Source organism: Pecten maximus, chromosome 3 (assembly GCF_902652985.1).
Source record: "Pecten maximus chromosome 3, xPecMax1.1, whole genome shotgun sequence".
Taxonomy (NCBI): Eukaryota; Metazoa; Mollusca; class Bivalvia; order Pectinida; family Pectinidae; genus Pecten; species Pecten maximus.
The window spans coordinates 51,161,677-51,177,360 of record NC_047017.1 but is presented as its reverse complement, the minus strand read 5'-3'; the positions used below and the strand labels follow the sequence as shown (position 1 = coordinate 51,177,360).

Sequence of the window (15,684 nt, the reverse complement as noted above, 5' to 3'; positions counted from 1 at the left end):
ACTATCGCCGTACACTAGTCTTATCACAGGTGTCGTGAGCAGGCTTGGTCAGTCTATCATATCACTCGCGTTTTGTAACCTTGACATGACAAAAGATTCTTGGTTAGGATGTCTTGTACTAAAGAAACATGCCTCACGAGAGTTATTTTTAGAAGTCGGGAGTTGATAATCGTATGACTTGAATAAGAATCACTTTAGAGCCCAAGTGAACAACTTTTGAAAGTGCTGGTTTAATTGCGACCATGACGACCTTATTAACTCGACACAGATATTGGACATATACTTGTAGTTGTCAGTTCCTACAGTTTAGACACTTCCCTTCTCATATTTCTCAAATCCTCCTCATGACGGGTTATTTCCCTTCGAAGAATTTTTTTTTCAGTTTCATTCTTCATTGTCATTTGTAATGGTAGATCTGTTGGCTATTGGACGAATCATAACAAATAAATATATCAATATAAATTAAAATGATAAAACAAACCCTATATGCTGTGTATCATAACTAGTGTTACTTGAACATAAAACTATAGAAATAAAAGACAATAAGATAAACTCTAAAAAATATCTTTATTAAGGATATCATAATTATAATAGTATATTTACATTTGTCACCATACTATCCCATTGCCTCAATGTTAATCTGGGTTGCATCTATACGAAAAACCTGAGATCATTGCAACTATACGACACGTCTGAGGTCATTAACTATACGACACATCTGAGGTCATTGTAACTATACAACACATCTGTGGTCAGTGTAACTATACGACACATCTGAGGTCATTGTAACTATACGACACATCTGAGGTCATTGTAACTATACGACACATCTGAGGTCAGTGTAACTATACGACACATCTGAGGTCAGTGTAACTATACGACACGTCTGAGGTCATTAACTATACGACACATCTGATGTCAGTGTAACTATACGACACATCTGAGGTCAGTGTAACTATACGACACATCTGAGATCATTAACTATAAGACACATCTGAGGTCATTGTAACTATACGACACATCTGAGGTCATTGTAACTATACGACACGTCTGAGGTCATTGTAACTATACGAAAAACCTGAGATCATTGCAACTATACGACACATCTGAGGTCATTAACTATACGACACATCTGAGGTCATTGTAACTATACAACACATCTGAGGTCAGTGTAACTATACGACACATCTGATGTCAGTGTAACTATACGACACATCTGAACTCATTGTAACTATACGACACATCTGAGGTCATTAACTATACGACACATCTGAGATCAGTGTAACTATACGACACATCTGAGGTCAGTGTATCTATATACGACACGTCTGAGGTCATTGTAGCTATATACGACACATCTTATGTCAGTGTAACTATATACGACACATCTGATGTCATTGGAACTATATACGACACACCTGAGGACAGTGTAACTACACGCACGACACATCAGAGGTCATTGTAACTATACGACACATCTGAGGTCAGTGTAACTATACGACACATCTGAGATCATTAACTATACGACACATCTGAGATCATTGTAACTATACGACACATTTGAGGTCATTAACTATACGACACATCTGAGGTCAGTGTAACTATACGACACGTCTGAGGTCATTGTAACTATACGACACATCTGAGGTCATTCATAACTGTACCACAAATCTGAGGTCATTGTAACTATACGACACATCCGAGGTCATTGTAACTATACGTACGACACATCTGAGGTCACTAACTATACGACACATCTGAGGTTATTAACTATACGACACATCTGAGGTCATTGTAACTATACGACACATCTGAGGTCAGTGTAACTATAAACGACACATCTGAGGTCAGTGTAACTATATACGACACATCTGAGGTCAGTGTAACTCTACGACACATCTGATGTCAGTGTAACTATATACGACACATCTGAGGTCAGTGTAACTATATACGACACATCTGAGGTCATTGTAACTATACGACACATCTGAGGTCAGTGTAACTATATACGACACATCTGATGTCAGTGTAACTATATACGACACATCTGAACTCATTGTAACTATACGACACATCTGAGATCAGTGTAACTATACGACACATCTGAGGTCAGTGTAGCTATATACGACACGTCTGAGGTCATTGTAGCTATATACGACACATCTGATGTCAGTGTAACTATATACGACACATCTGATGTCAGTGTAACTATATACGACACATCTGAGGTCAGTGTAACTACACGCACGACACATCTGATGTCAGTGTAACTATATACGACACATCTGAGGTCAGTGTAACTATACGACACATCTGAGATCATTAACTATACGACACATCTGAGATCATTGTAACTATACGACACATCTGAGGTCATTAACTATACGACACATCTGAGATCATTGTAACTATACGACACATCTGAGGTCAGTGTAACTATACGACACATCTGAGGTCATTAACTATACGACACATCTGAGGTCATTAACGATACGACACATCTGAGGTCATTAACTATACGACACATCTGTGGTCAGTGTAACTATACGACACATCTGAGGTCATTAACTATACGACACATCTGAGGTCATTAACGATACGACACATCTGTAGTCATTAACTATACGACACATCTGTGGTCAGTGTAACTATACGACACAACAGAGGATATTGTAACTATACGACACATCTGATGTCATTGTAACTATACGACACATCTGTGGTCAGTGTAACTATACGACACATCTGAGGTCATTAACTATACGACACATCTGAGGTCATTAACGATACGACACATCTGAGGTCATTAACTATACGACACATCTGTGGTCAGTGTAACTATACGACACATCTGAGGATATTGTAACTATACGACACATCTGATGTCATTGTAACTATACGACACATCTGTGGTCAGTGTAACTATACGACACATCTGAGGATATTGTAACGATACGACACATCTGAGGTCATTAACTATACGACACATCTGTGGTCAGTGTAACTATACGACACATCTGAGGATATTGTAACTATACGACACGTCTGAGGTCATTAACTATACGACACATCTGAGGTCATTGTAACTATACGACACATCCAAGGTCACTGTAACTATACGACACATCTGAGATCACTGTAACTACATTGTATACGACACATCTGAGGTCATTAATTATACGACACATCTGAGATCATTGTAACTATACGACACATCTGATGTCAGTGTAACTATATACGACACATCTGAGGTCATTAACTATACGACACATCTGAGATCATTAACTATACGACACATCTGAGGTCATTGTAACTATACGACACATCTGAGGTCATTGTAACTATACGACACATCTGAGGTCATTGTAACTATATACGACACATCTGAGGTCATTGTAACTATACGACACATCTGAGGTCATTAACGATACGACACATCTGAGGTCATTAACTATACGACACATCTGTGGTCAGTGTAACTATACGACACATCTGAGGTCATTAACTATACGACACATCTGAGGTCATTAACGATACGACACATCTGAGGTCATTAACTATACGACACATCTGTGGTCAGTGTAACTATACGACACAACAGAGGATATTGTAACTATACGACACATCTGATGTCATTGTAACTATACGACACATCTGTGGTCAGTGTAACTATACGACACATCTGAGGTCATTAACTATACGACACATCTGAGGTCATTAACGATACGACACATCTGAGGTCATTAACTATACGACACATCTGTGGTCAGTGTAACTATACGACACATCTGAGGATATTGTAACTATACGACACATCTGATGTCATTGTAACTATACGACACATCTGTGGTCAGTGTAACTATACGACACATCTGAGGATATTGTAACGATACGACACATCTGAGGTCATTAACTATACGACACATCTGTGGTCAGTGTAACTATACGACACATCTGAGGATATTGTAACTATACGACACGTCTGAGGTCATTAACTATACGACACATCTGAGGTCATTGTAACTATACGACACATCCAAGGTCACTGTAACTATACGACACATCTGAGATCACTGTAACTACATTGTATACGACACATCTGAGGTCATTAATTATACGACACATCTGAGATCATTGTAACTATACGACACATCTGATGTCAGTGTAACTATATACGACACATCTGAGGTCATTAACTATACGACACATCTGAGATCATTAACTATACGACACATCTGAGGTCATTGTAACTATACGACACATCTGAGGTCATTGTAACTATACGACACATCTGAGGTCATTGTAACTATATACGACACATCTGAGGTCATTGTAACTATACGACACATCTGAGGTCATTATCACTATACGACACATCTGAGGTCATTGTAACTATATACGACACATCTGATGTCAGTGTAACTATACGACACATCCGATGGCATTAACTATACGACACATCTGAGGTCAGTGTAACTATACGACACATCTGATGTCCGTGTAACTATACGACACATCCGATGGCATTAACTTTACAACACATCTGATGTCATTGGAACTATACGACACATCTGAGGACAGTGTAACTATACGACACATCTGAGGTCATTGTAACTATACGACACATATAAGGTCAGTGTAACTATATACGACACATCTGATGTCATTGGAACTATATACGACACATCTGAGGACAGTGTAACTACACGCACGACACATCTGAGATCATTGTAACTATACGACACGTCTGAGGTCATTAACTATACGACACATCTGAGGTCATTGTAACTATACGACACATATGAGGTCAGTGTAACTATATACGACACATCTGATGTCATTGGAACTATATACGACACATCTGAGGACAGTGTAACTACACGCACGACACATCTGTGGTCAGTGTAATTATACGACACATCTGAGGTCATTGTAACTATACGACACATCTGAGATCATTGTAACTATACGACACGTCTGAGGTCATTAACTATACGACACATCTGAGGTCATTGTAACTATACGACACATCTGAGATCATTGTAACTATACGACACATCTGAGAACATTGTAACTAAACGACACATCTAATGTCATGCAGGTACAGTTATTATACGCGAACATACATGCTATGGAAGTCACTTAGTGCAGAGACCTATATACTAGTAGGTCTCTGCTTAGTGCATTAAATTTTTATTTCTGTTTTTAAAAAAATCGTATTATTCATTACTACCAGAGACGTGTACATGTCAGATATACACGTCTCTGTTACTACAGTACAGTTTACGTATTTAAATGGGAAAATCGTTTTATGGGTTGTATTTCAAGCACTGTGCATATACAGTATATACACGTATTTCTGAATGATTATATTTCTATGCAGTGCAGTATATGATATATCTGTGACTTTTATTGTTATTGATTACTTGTACAAAAAATGTATATTAACAGTCTATGCACTACATGTACTTTCATTTTATTTCAGAATCCGGAACATTAATATTTGTTTAAATTTAGAAAATATTGCTTTGAGAACGTTTGAATGGTGTGTTGTTTTAATAGATGCGTTACAAGCGTGTTTTTGACCCAGACTCTTTGACTGGAGAAGGCGGTAGGTCTAGAAACCCGTAGAACTCATTGTGCACGTGGTAGGTGTGTTTTACACGCAAATTGACATCCTAAAGATAAAATATTTATCTGTCGGTGAGTACACGTACAATTGTTATTTCACAACCAAGTGTGAACTGCCAGTGTACATCATCAGAGAACGGTTGTTTATTGCACAACATCGTCGAGACAACTTGACTGGGTTGACTTACAGTAAGTATGTACGTATACCTTCATTAAGTTTATATGATTGAGTAAATTGATTTCTAAGTACTACTGTAACGAATGTAGGAATGTCACAGTTGTTTTCTTGTCCTACATGTTGAAATTAGGATAAACTAGATTTGATAGAAAGACATAGAAATAGGTATCTGAACAGGCCCACAAGTTCCACATTGCCTAGTTTTATATTTTAAAAAATAGCCAGAAATACCTATATGTCTTTATAGTGAGTTATATAGATCTACCTAAGAACTGTTCATGGAAGACTCTGAATGAGTTTATTTCACAGAATAGAGTTTACGCTGTCAATATAAGTCCGGAATGAAAGCCGACTACAGCAGGGAGAACACGAACACAAAAATTAAAGTTTACATACTTTAATATACACATCCAATAATTGTTAGTTCACATAACTTCCACTCTGAAACACACTCTCAGCATACACTCTACTGTCTCCCATACTTCCATAGGTAAATATTCATAATGTTATAGTTTACATTTATTAAATCCCATAGTAAGAAAATATACCAAGTAAATAAAAAATAAAATCAAGTTACCAAGTGTAGGAGTAAATCCCAAAGTTAATGTAATCTCTGGTCGCTCTCCTCATTTTCACCCCTTACATACTACTCTCATACTGTATTTGTACTCATTAGCTAGCATCTGCTCCTCTGAGGGGCCAAGGTGGCCGAGTGGTTATGGTGTCCCAACACTTTATTAATCCACCTATGGGTAGTGAGTTTGAAACCTACGTGGGACTGTGAGTTGGCTAGTACTGACCATAGGTCGGTGCTTTTTCTCCAGGTACTCTGGCTTTCCTCCACCTCAAAACCTGTCATGTCCCTAAATGACCCTGGCTGATAATAGGACATTAAATGAAAGAAACCAATTAACCAAGCTCCTCAGACCTACATTTGGCTCCTCACTGGCTCCGCACTCACTCTGATTGGTCAATATCGGCTCTTCTCGCTCCACCAACCTACTTAAAGCTGTCTCTTCACTCACTCTGATTGGTCAATATCGGCTCCTCTCGCTCCATCCACCGCCCTACTTAAAGCTGGCTCTTCACTCACTCTGATTGGTTACATACTACATGTACATGTAGTTATATTTAGGATATACATGTACTATAATTACACTGGCCTTACAAAACCTGTCAATCACACAGCATTCTGATACACATTTTCCCACTACTAAACCTACATGTAAACAACTCCTTTCTATGGATTACCATTCCCCTGCTGTCCTATATACAGTAACATACCCTAAAGATACACTAAGTCTGCAACTAAAATAAACAACAACATTTCTAATTAATCAAAAATAATGTAAGTCTGAAGTATATTTCCATGTTACATGTGCACGTAGTTGTATCTTGAAACCTGTTTTCAACTGTCAAATATACATATCCTAAATGATAGGTGACCATACTTTTGAAAAATACAAAAGGAATGATATACTAGAAGCTGTACTTTATAGTGTTGTAAATCTTTTTTCAGATATAATTTTCTGGACTTGTACTGCAGAAATGTGCTGTTAACTAGTTAAGAGATGTCAAAAGCAACAAAAAGGAAGCATGTTACAAAGGAAGTTCTAGACGACTTTATTCTCCCAGAAGATGGCCAGCTAATTGTGAAGGTATGTAAACTACTATATACATATTGTACAGCGAAAACCCCCGGCAAACACAACAATCGTGTTACAGTTCCGGAGTCACTCGGCAATGCCCTCAGTGGTAGCGTCGGGCACTCGCTACAATGTCCGAGTTTTGAATAGTTTAGTATATTACTTGGGCCGTCGAGAACATCACAAAACAACACCATCTCCCGGTTTCAGACTCTTATATTCAGTATCAGCAACATGTACAACAGTTACACAGTTTGAGGTAAATCCCTCTCGAACAGATCCAGCACAATCCAACAAAGCAACACCTAGGCACCTCAAATTCGAACTTCCCGAGCTCTCTCTCACTCTTCCTTATATACAAAGGTCTGTCGAGCAACGTTTTGCCCAATCGGGCAAACATGTCCTGGACTGACCTTATGACATAACTTGACCAAATCCTGTCAGAGGAGTCGGGCAAACTGCAGGAGCAGGCGGTCCGTTTACCTAGATATGTGGATACACATACACGTATTAGATGGTAATTAGGGGTTAGTTTATTTTTGAATTATGATGACCATAGGTAATATAGACAGAGGACCTATAAAGAACCCCCAGAATGATCTCCCGAAGACATGGGCCAATAAATCCCAAACAGTGTCAAACGTAGATCAGTAGCCAGGCATCAAGGAAATTAAAACATTATCAACAAATGACCGGTGTATTACGCTATCTAAAATTTCACGATAAGCATGTACATAATTAAGTCGGGCAATGTAGGGCAAATAGGGCACCCTATTTAATTACTCATGTTCAACATAAACAGCTACTAACACTAATATTTCTAGCTTAATACGCTTGAAAAACGAATTATATTACAATATGAAAATGGAGACATTGCCTTGTTGTGTTTTACAATTATCTCTGTAAATGATCGATGTGTTAAATCATTTGAGTGTTGTGTTTAGATAATAATTAAGTCCCATCACTAATCATGATCAGACCTATACTCTAAGGACGACAGAGTGGTATGAAATATTAAAATTGGGTCTAAATTGTGTGCCTGTATTTATATCAGGGACCCTGCATAGAAACCTGGTTACACAAGGTGTCTTTTATATATTATTCTTTCTTTTCTTTTTTTTTTTTTGAAAAATGATCTTTTTTCAGTAGCCAATTGTGAACATATTTGCAATAGAAATTTTGAGCTAGCAAATTTTGATATAGATTTTTTAGGTCATCTGACCCGAAGGGTCAGGATGACCTATAGTCATCATGCTTCGTCGGTCGTCGTGCGCCGTGCGCCGTCCGCCGTGCGTAAACTTTTCACATTTCAATCTTCTTCTCAAGTTCCACCAGTGGGATTAAGCTGAAACTTGCCTGAAATGATCCTGAGATGGTCCTGACCAAGTGTTGTTATTTTTCGGGTCAGTCCGAAATCCAAGATGGCCGCCATAGCCGCCATTTTGAAAACACATTTTAAACTTCTTCTCAAGTTCCACCAGTGCTGTTGGGCTGAAACTTGCCTGAAATGATCCTGAGATGATCCCGACCAAGTGTTGTTATTTTTCGGGTCGGTCCGAAATCCAAGATGGCCGCCATAGACGCCATCTTGAAAAACACATTTTAAACTTCTTCTCAAGTTCCACTGGTGCCATTGAGCTGAAACTTGCCTGAAATGATCCTGAGATGATCCCGACCAAGTGTTGTTATTTTTCGGGTCGGTCCGAAATCCAAGATGGCCGCCATAGCCGCCATCTTGAAAAACACATTTTAAACTTCTTCTCAAGTTCCACTGGTGCCATTGAGCTGAAACTTGCCTGAAATGATCCTGACATGATCCCGACCAAGTGTTGTTATTTTTCGGGTCGGTCCGAAATCCAAGATGGCCGCCATAGCCGCCATCTTGAAAAACACATTTTAAACTTCTTCTCAAGTTCCACAGGTGCCATTGAGCTGAAACTTGCCTGAAATGATCCTGATATGATCCCGACCAAGTGTTGTTATTTTTCGGGTCGGTCCGAAATCCAAGATGGCCGCCATAGCCGCCATCTTGAAAAACACATTTTAAACTTCTTCTCAAGTTCCACTGGTGCCATTGAGCTGAAACTTGCCTGAAATGATCCTGAAATGATCCCGACCAAGTGTTGTTATTTTTCGGGTCGGTCCGAAATCCAAGATGGCCGCCATAGCCGCCATCTTGAAAAACACATTTTAAACTTCTTCTCAAGTTTCACCAGTGCTATTGAGATGAAACTTGCCTGAAATGATCCTGATATGATCCCGACCAAGTGTAGTTATTTTTCCGGTCAGTCCGTAATCCAATATGGCCGCTGAGGCCGCCATCTTGAAAATCACATTTTAAACTTCTTCTCAAGTTCCACCAGTGCTATTGAGCTGAAACTTGCCTGAAATGATCCTGATATGATCCCAACCAAGTGTTGTTATTTTTCAGGTCGGTCCGAAATCCAAGATGGCCGCTGAGGCCGCCATCTTAAAAAACACATTTTAAATTTCTTCTCAAGTTCCACCAGTGCTATTGAGCTAAAACTTGCCAGAAATGATCCTGATATGATCCCGACCAAGTGTTGTTATTTTTTAGATTGGTCTGAAATCCAAGATGGCCACCATGGCAGCCATCTTGAAAACACATTTTAAACTTCTTCTCCAGTTCCACTGGTGCCATTGAGCTTGAAATTGGTGAGGATGTTAAGGAAGGAGGGCCAACAAAGTGTTTTGTTATTTTTTCGGTCTCGTAAAAACTTTGACATGGCAGCAATGGTGGCCATTTTGTAACATGATTGCGCAATCATGGTTTTCCTGAACAACACCTATTTCAAACTTCTTCTCAAATTCCACCAGTGGGATTCAGCTCTAACTTACCAGAAATTATCCTTAGATGGTCCAGACCAAGTGTTGTTATTTATTGGGTCCGTCAGAAATCCAAGATGGCCACCATGGCCAACAGTGCCACTATATACTTGCTACAGAGAATGCATACTACAATAATATAAGGGTTTTAATTTAGAGTCAGATGACCGTTAAGGCCCCTGGGCCTCTTGTTTATTTATTTATTAATTTATTTTTTAAATCTATAGGCATTAATAGCCCCTGATCATTTGATTTGTTGTCATGGTACATTCCTGTTTAAACTAGGAATCTTGGATCTGTGGATTCTTACAAAATATATAATCAACTTACTATAGGTTAAATGTTTCAGGTGCAAATGTGATGTGCGGGAAGGATGTCATAATTAAATATTTTTGCCTAGGCAGAAATCGAATTTTGCCTAGGCAAAAATAGAATATTGCTTAGGCAAAATTCGATTTTTGCCTAGGCAAAAATATTTCTGCCTAAGCAAAAATAATTTTGCCTAGGCAAAATTCTATTTCTGCCTAGGCAAAAATATTTAATTATGACATCCTTCCCGCGCCATACAAATGAAATAAGAACAAATACATAAAATATTTTGTTAAAAAAGTCTTTCCCAAGCATTTACTTTTTTTGTCAATGCAGGTAACAGCAGGCAGAGGAAACAATCTACATGAAGTAGAATCGGAAAACCAAGAGAAGTTTTTAGTCAGCATGCCAACTAAATTCAGGAAAAATGTTTGGATAAAAAGAGGTATGGTTTCTTCACACTGCAGTTGCTTCCCTTGTGCAGTGAAAATGATATGAATCACAAAAAACAATAAAAATAATATTCATGTGCTTCATGTGCGTTTCTAAATTATGTGACTGACCTTCCTAAAATAATGGATTTTTTGGAGGCATGGTGGTCTAGCGTTGGGATGCAGGACTACATGACCGAAGGGTCAATGGTTTGAGTCGATGCACAGGCGCTGTGTTAGTGTGTTGTGTCCTTGCTGTGACACAGATGTTGCACTATTTTTACATTGGTGTGAAAAAAGTGTTTTCTGTCAATTGTTGCTATGTAGAAGAAAATCATATGAAAGGCATTTGATGTATTATAAGTTATATTGGAAATTCATCACATACTTGTTCAGTTTTAAAAGACCTTGCAAAATTCTTTATGATATGAACTTGCACTTATGTTAGATCCCCAATATCGCAAATATATTTTCTAAATTTAAGTTGTATGTTGATTGTAGGAGATTATGTGCTAGTTCAGCCTATTGAGGAGGGTGACAAAGTCAAGGCAGAGATTGTGACTATCCTGTACAAGGAGCAGATAAAGTACATCAAACAGGAAGGTCTGTGGTAAGTAATGGTGTATCTAAACTTTAAACCCACACTCCTGGATAAAGAACGTGTACTGAAGCTGAAGGAGAAATAGATATTCCATATTTTTACAGTGATTATCAAAAAAGTTAACAAGAAACATCTGATCAGTATGTAAATATATTTTGAATATGAAATCATATTCATGCTTCTTTTACTTCAACAATGTTAGAGGTTCAACACAGCAAAAAAACCTTTTGGCAGGTGCTGTTTATGGTAGAGTAATGTGAGATCCTGTTATAGGATTCAATAGTGTTTGTTTGAGTGTTATTATTTACTGAGTTTGTCCTATAGGATTCAATAGTGTTTGTTTGAGTGTTATTATTTACCGAGTTTGTCCTGTAGGATTCAATAGTGTTTGTTTGAGTGTTATTATTTACCGAGTTTGTCCTGTAGGATTCAATAGTGTTTGTTTGAGTGTTATTATTTACCGAGTTTGTCCTATAGGATTCAATAGTGTTTGTTTGAGTGTTATTATTTACCGAGTTTGTCCTGTAGGATTCAATAGTGTTTGTTTGAGTGTTATTATTTACCGAGTTTGTCCTATAGGATTCAATAGTGTTTGTTTGAGTGTTATTATTTACCGAGTTTGTGTCCTATAGGATTCAATAGTGTTTGTTTGAGTGTTATTATTTACCGAGTTTGTCCTATAGGATTCAATAGTGTTTGTTTGAGTGTTATTATTTACCGAGTTTGTCCTGTAGGATTCAATAGTGTTTGTTTGAGTGTTATTATTTACCGAGTTTGTCCTATAGGATTCAATAGTGTTTGTTTGAGTGTTATTATTTACCGAGTTTGTCCTGTAGGATTCAATAGTGTTTGTTTGAGTGTTATCATTTACCGATTTTGTCCTGTAGGATTCAATACTGTTTGTTTGAGTGTTATCATTTACCGAGTTTTTCCTGTATTCCTGCAGGCCTGCTGCGTTTAAGGACAACGAAGAGACTAAGAGTGATAGTATGATTCCTGACGATCTTCTGCCACCAAGTGACGACTCTGATGAAGATAACGAGTGCGACAGTGTTGTGAACATTAACAGACAGCAGGTCGCTGTGTACAATGAGAGCGATGACAGTGAAAATGAAGACAGCTGAAACTGTTCAGGACACAAATTTCTTGTTTGATGGGATTATAGATATTTTCTGAAGGGAAGAGGAGCATTCTGTAGATCATTTCCTCAGGATATGTTCTAGGCCTACTGGTTAATAGTGTAAAACTTATTCTGGAGCTGGTTTTTAGGTACTACTTGTTTTGTATGGAATTTTCCTCTTTTTGAAGCAGAATAGAGATAGATCTCATCAAGTGTTTTTCTACACAGGGAACAGTTTAATTATGATCATGATATAATGTTTTGATATGCAAATGTACATGCACCTGTAAAATTTATACAGAGGATCTTATACGAGTGAATATGTAAACTGGAATTCAGTATTTAAGTTTCGTAATTTGATTGGTCATGAGCCTTTTGATATGTGACATTTCACAGTGTTTTCATTGGATACATTTTCCGTAACCATGACAAGACAATTGCATGTCCTGATAATATCCATGATAATGTATGTCACAATACTCTTTACTAAATCATGTGTTTTAATTAAGATATTTATGATGCGGCCATATATATAACAGGCCAATGTTGTGTTAAATTGAATGTGAATACATTTGTTGGGTAATAAGTGTGTTTTGATTAGTTTGGAAGTCACAGAATGAATCATTTAGCTTCTATCACAGCAAAGCAGCTGTCCATGTGATGTTAAAACGATATTTGCCTCAGAAGTTCAACATTTTAAAATAATTTACCTCATTTTTGTGTCACCTGTAAAAGGCGACATATAGGTAAAAAATGTATCACTATGTCGGCTTCGGCGGCCTCGTTGTCCGCACAATGGTTTCCATACGATAACTTGAGTTCCCTTTGCCCAATCAAACTCAAACTTCATACAGTGCGTCCTTACCAAAAGTGCTTACTTAGATTGCTTTTTAGGGTCAAAGGTCATTGTTACTATAAATAGAAAATAGGTTTGCTTGTGATAACTTGAGATCCCTTTGGCCAATCAAATGCAAACTTGATGCATTGCTTTCTTACAGGAAGTGCTTGTTTGTTTTAATATTCATCTCCTAGCTTGCTGCGCAGGTGGCACATCCACTTCTGTAGAATTCTTGTTCATCTCATAATTAAAAAAAAAAGAATTATATCCAGAATGTTGCGAAAGTAATGCTATGATGTTGATACAAACAACTATGATACATTCTCAATGATACATGTTTTTGTAGTTTTTTCAAGCAATTTAAAATCTAGAAATCTCTTAGATAGCAATATCTTTTGTAATTGAAAGCCACTATTAGATAATTAGCTGTATATCTGTTGAAATATTATGCGTTATAATTGTCTTCCTGCAATACAGTGGTTTTTGTTTAGTTTTATTGGGGAAGTTTGGAAATATGTCTTTCATTATAACCTTTTGTAAATTGATCAATTAAATCTAGATAATTATGATTCCAATCAACATCCACTTTGTAAAAAACATAACAATATTAGCTCAACAGAGCACTGAATTTAAGAACTATGTGTCTTTGATTTCTTTCCCTGTGGTTCGTTGGTTATGATTTGCCATAAAAATCAACTTGACTTGAATGTATTGTGTGTTGTCTTATAATTAATGTAATCATTATTTAATTTACGGGGCCCAAAGTGAGCATTTGCTTTTCCTACCTCCACCAACTCTTCTCTTAAAAAATGTTTTTGACAACATTTGGTTTGAAGTCGATGCTTTCTTGTGTAAAATGCTTGACCCATATTATGGGGGTATGACACTGAGAAAAATGATGAACTGATTGTCACTAAAATTGACATGAGTGATCTTTGTACAGTCATTTGCTTTTTTCCGAAAAATACTATGCCTTTCCATACTAGTTTTATAAATATTTAGACTTTTTGGAGAAAACATGCAATTTCTTGAACAAAAGAGGAGAGAGAAATCCCTGATTATTTCAAAATAAGAATGAAAAAAATACCACAATGCTCTCATTGTTTAGTAGTTGAGAAACTTTACCTAAAAATAATAATCTATTTTTTGGGGCATTTTAATTCACCAAAATATAGACATATCAACATTTTCTTTCAATAGAAATATTTTGTCAATATTGAAATCATATAACATTTCTTACAGTGATGGATTATGATAAATTCTAGATTATAAAAGTATAAAAACATGACCTCACAATGAAAACGAAAATGTAACAGCACATTATTAGGGAGTTATTTTATTGTATATAGCCTAGTTATCTCCCCTTTATAATTATCATGTTACTCTGCCATCACAGGTGAGGAGGGGGGTAACTCTTATGAAATGTACTCAAACGTAGGTCTAACCACAGGCGTTTTCATCTGGTTAGTATTAATAGAAAAAATATTAGCCCCTACTATTAGCACAGTTTAGGGGCTAATACATTTTTATATAAATACTAACCAGATGCAGACATCTGTGGTCTGACGTTCGATAGGAAATCTTTTTTCTCGGGAGATAACATTTTATGAGTGTTTCATATCTCATTAAAACATTGTTAAAACACACTTACCACTAACAATACCTCTAATTTATAACTTGGTCTGAAGCATCAATTGGTTAAAGGGGACTCAATTTGGTGTGAATGGTGGACAGCAATAAAAATATTTACTGGGTATTATTAAGCTGTTTTAACCAAATTAGCAATAGACTTATCTAGACTAGATTTTGATTGGTGCAGATAAGTTTTTGTTTGTTTTTAATCGAATGTACATGTATTTATAAAAGCAATACAAAAGTTTTTTGTTTTTTTTGAGAACTCTGCAGAATATAATTGTCTCCTTTATATACTCAAATTATAAGGAAGTGTAGTATAATTCATATCAGGACCATGGTCTGCTGCAGCTATTGTTATATGACTACCAGCAAGGATTGGTAAAAAATTTGTGAGAGCCAACTTTAGCGGCTCTTTAAATTGCTGTGGCCAATTTTGCTCGAAGAAGCT

The 15,684-nt window shown here is 37.0% G+C and overlaps 1 protein-coding gene across 2 annotated transcripts; it reads left to right on the top strand.

Annotated features, from left to right (window-relative positions):
* Positions 1–5,591: 5,591 nt before the first annotated feature.
* LOC117324496 (probable RNA-binding protein EIF1AD) lies at positions 5,592–14,308 on the top strand. Of its 2 annotated transcripts, none has more exons than XM_033880377.1 (5): positions 5,592–5,820; positions 7,329–7,467; positions 10,948–11,056; positions 11,544–11,652; positions 12,590–14,308. In XM_033880377.1, the coding sequence occupies exons 2-5, from the start codon at positions 7,381–7,383 to the stop codon at positions 12,765–12,767; spliced, it is 483 nt and encodes a 160-aa protein (XP_033736268.1). In that variant the 5' UTR covers positions 5,592–5,820; positions 7,329–7,380; the 3' UTR covers positions 12,768–14,308. The 2 variants fall into 2 exon arrangements, with proteins under 2 accessions (XP_033736268.1, XP_033736267.1); XM_033880376.1 differs by having other exon boundaries at positions 5,592–5,828.
* Positions 14,309–15,684: the final 1,376 nt, after the last annotated feature.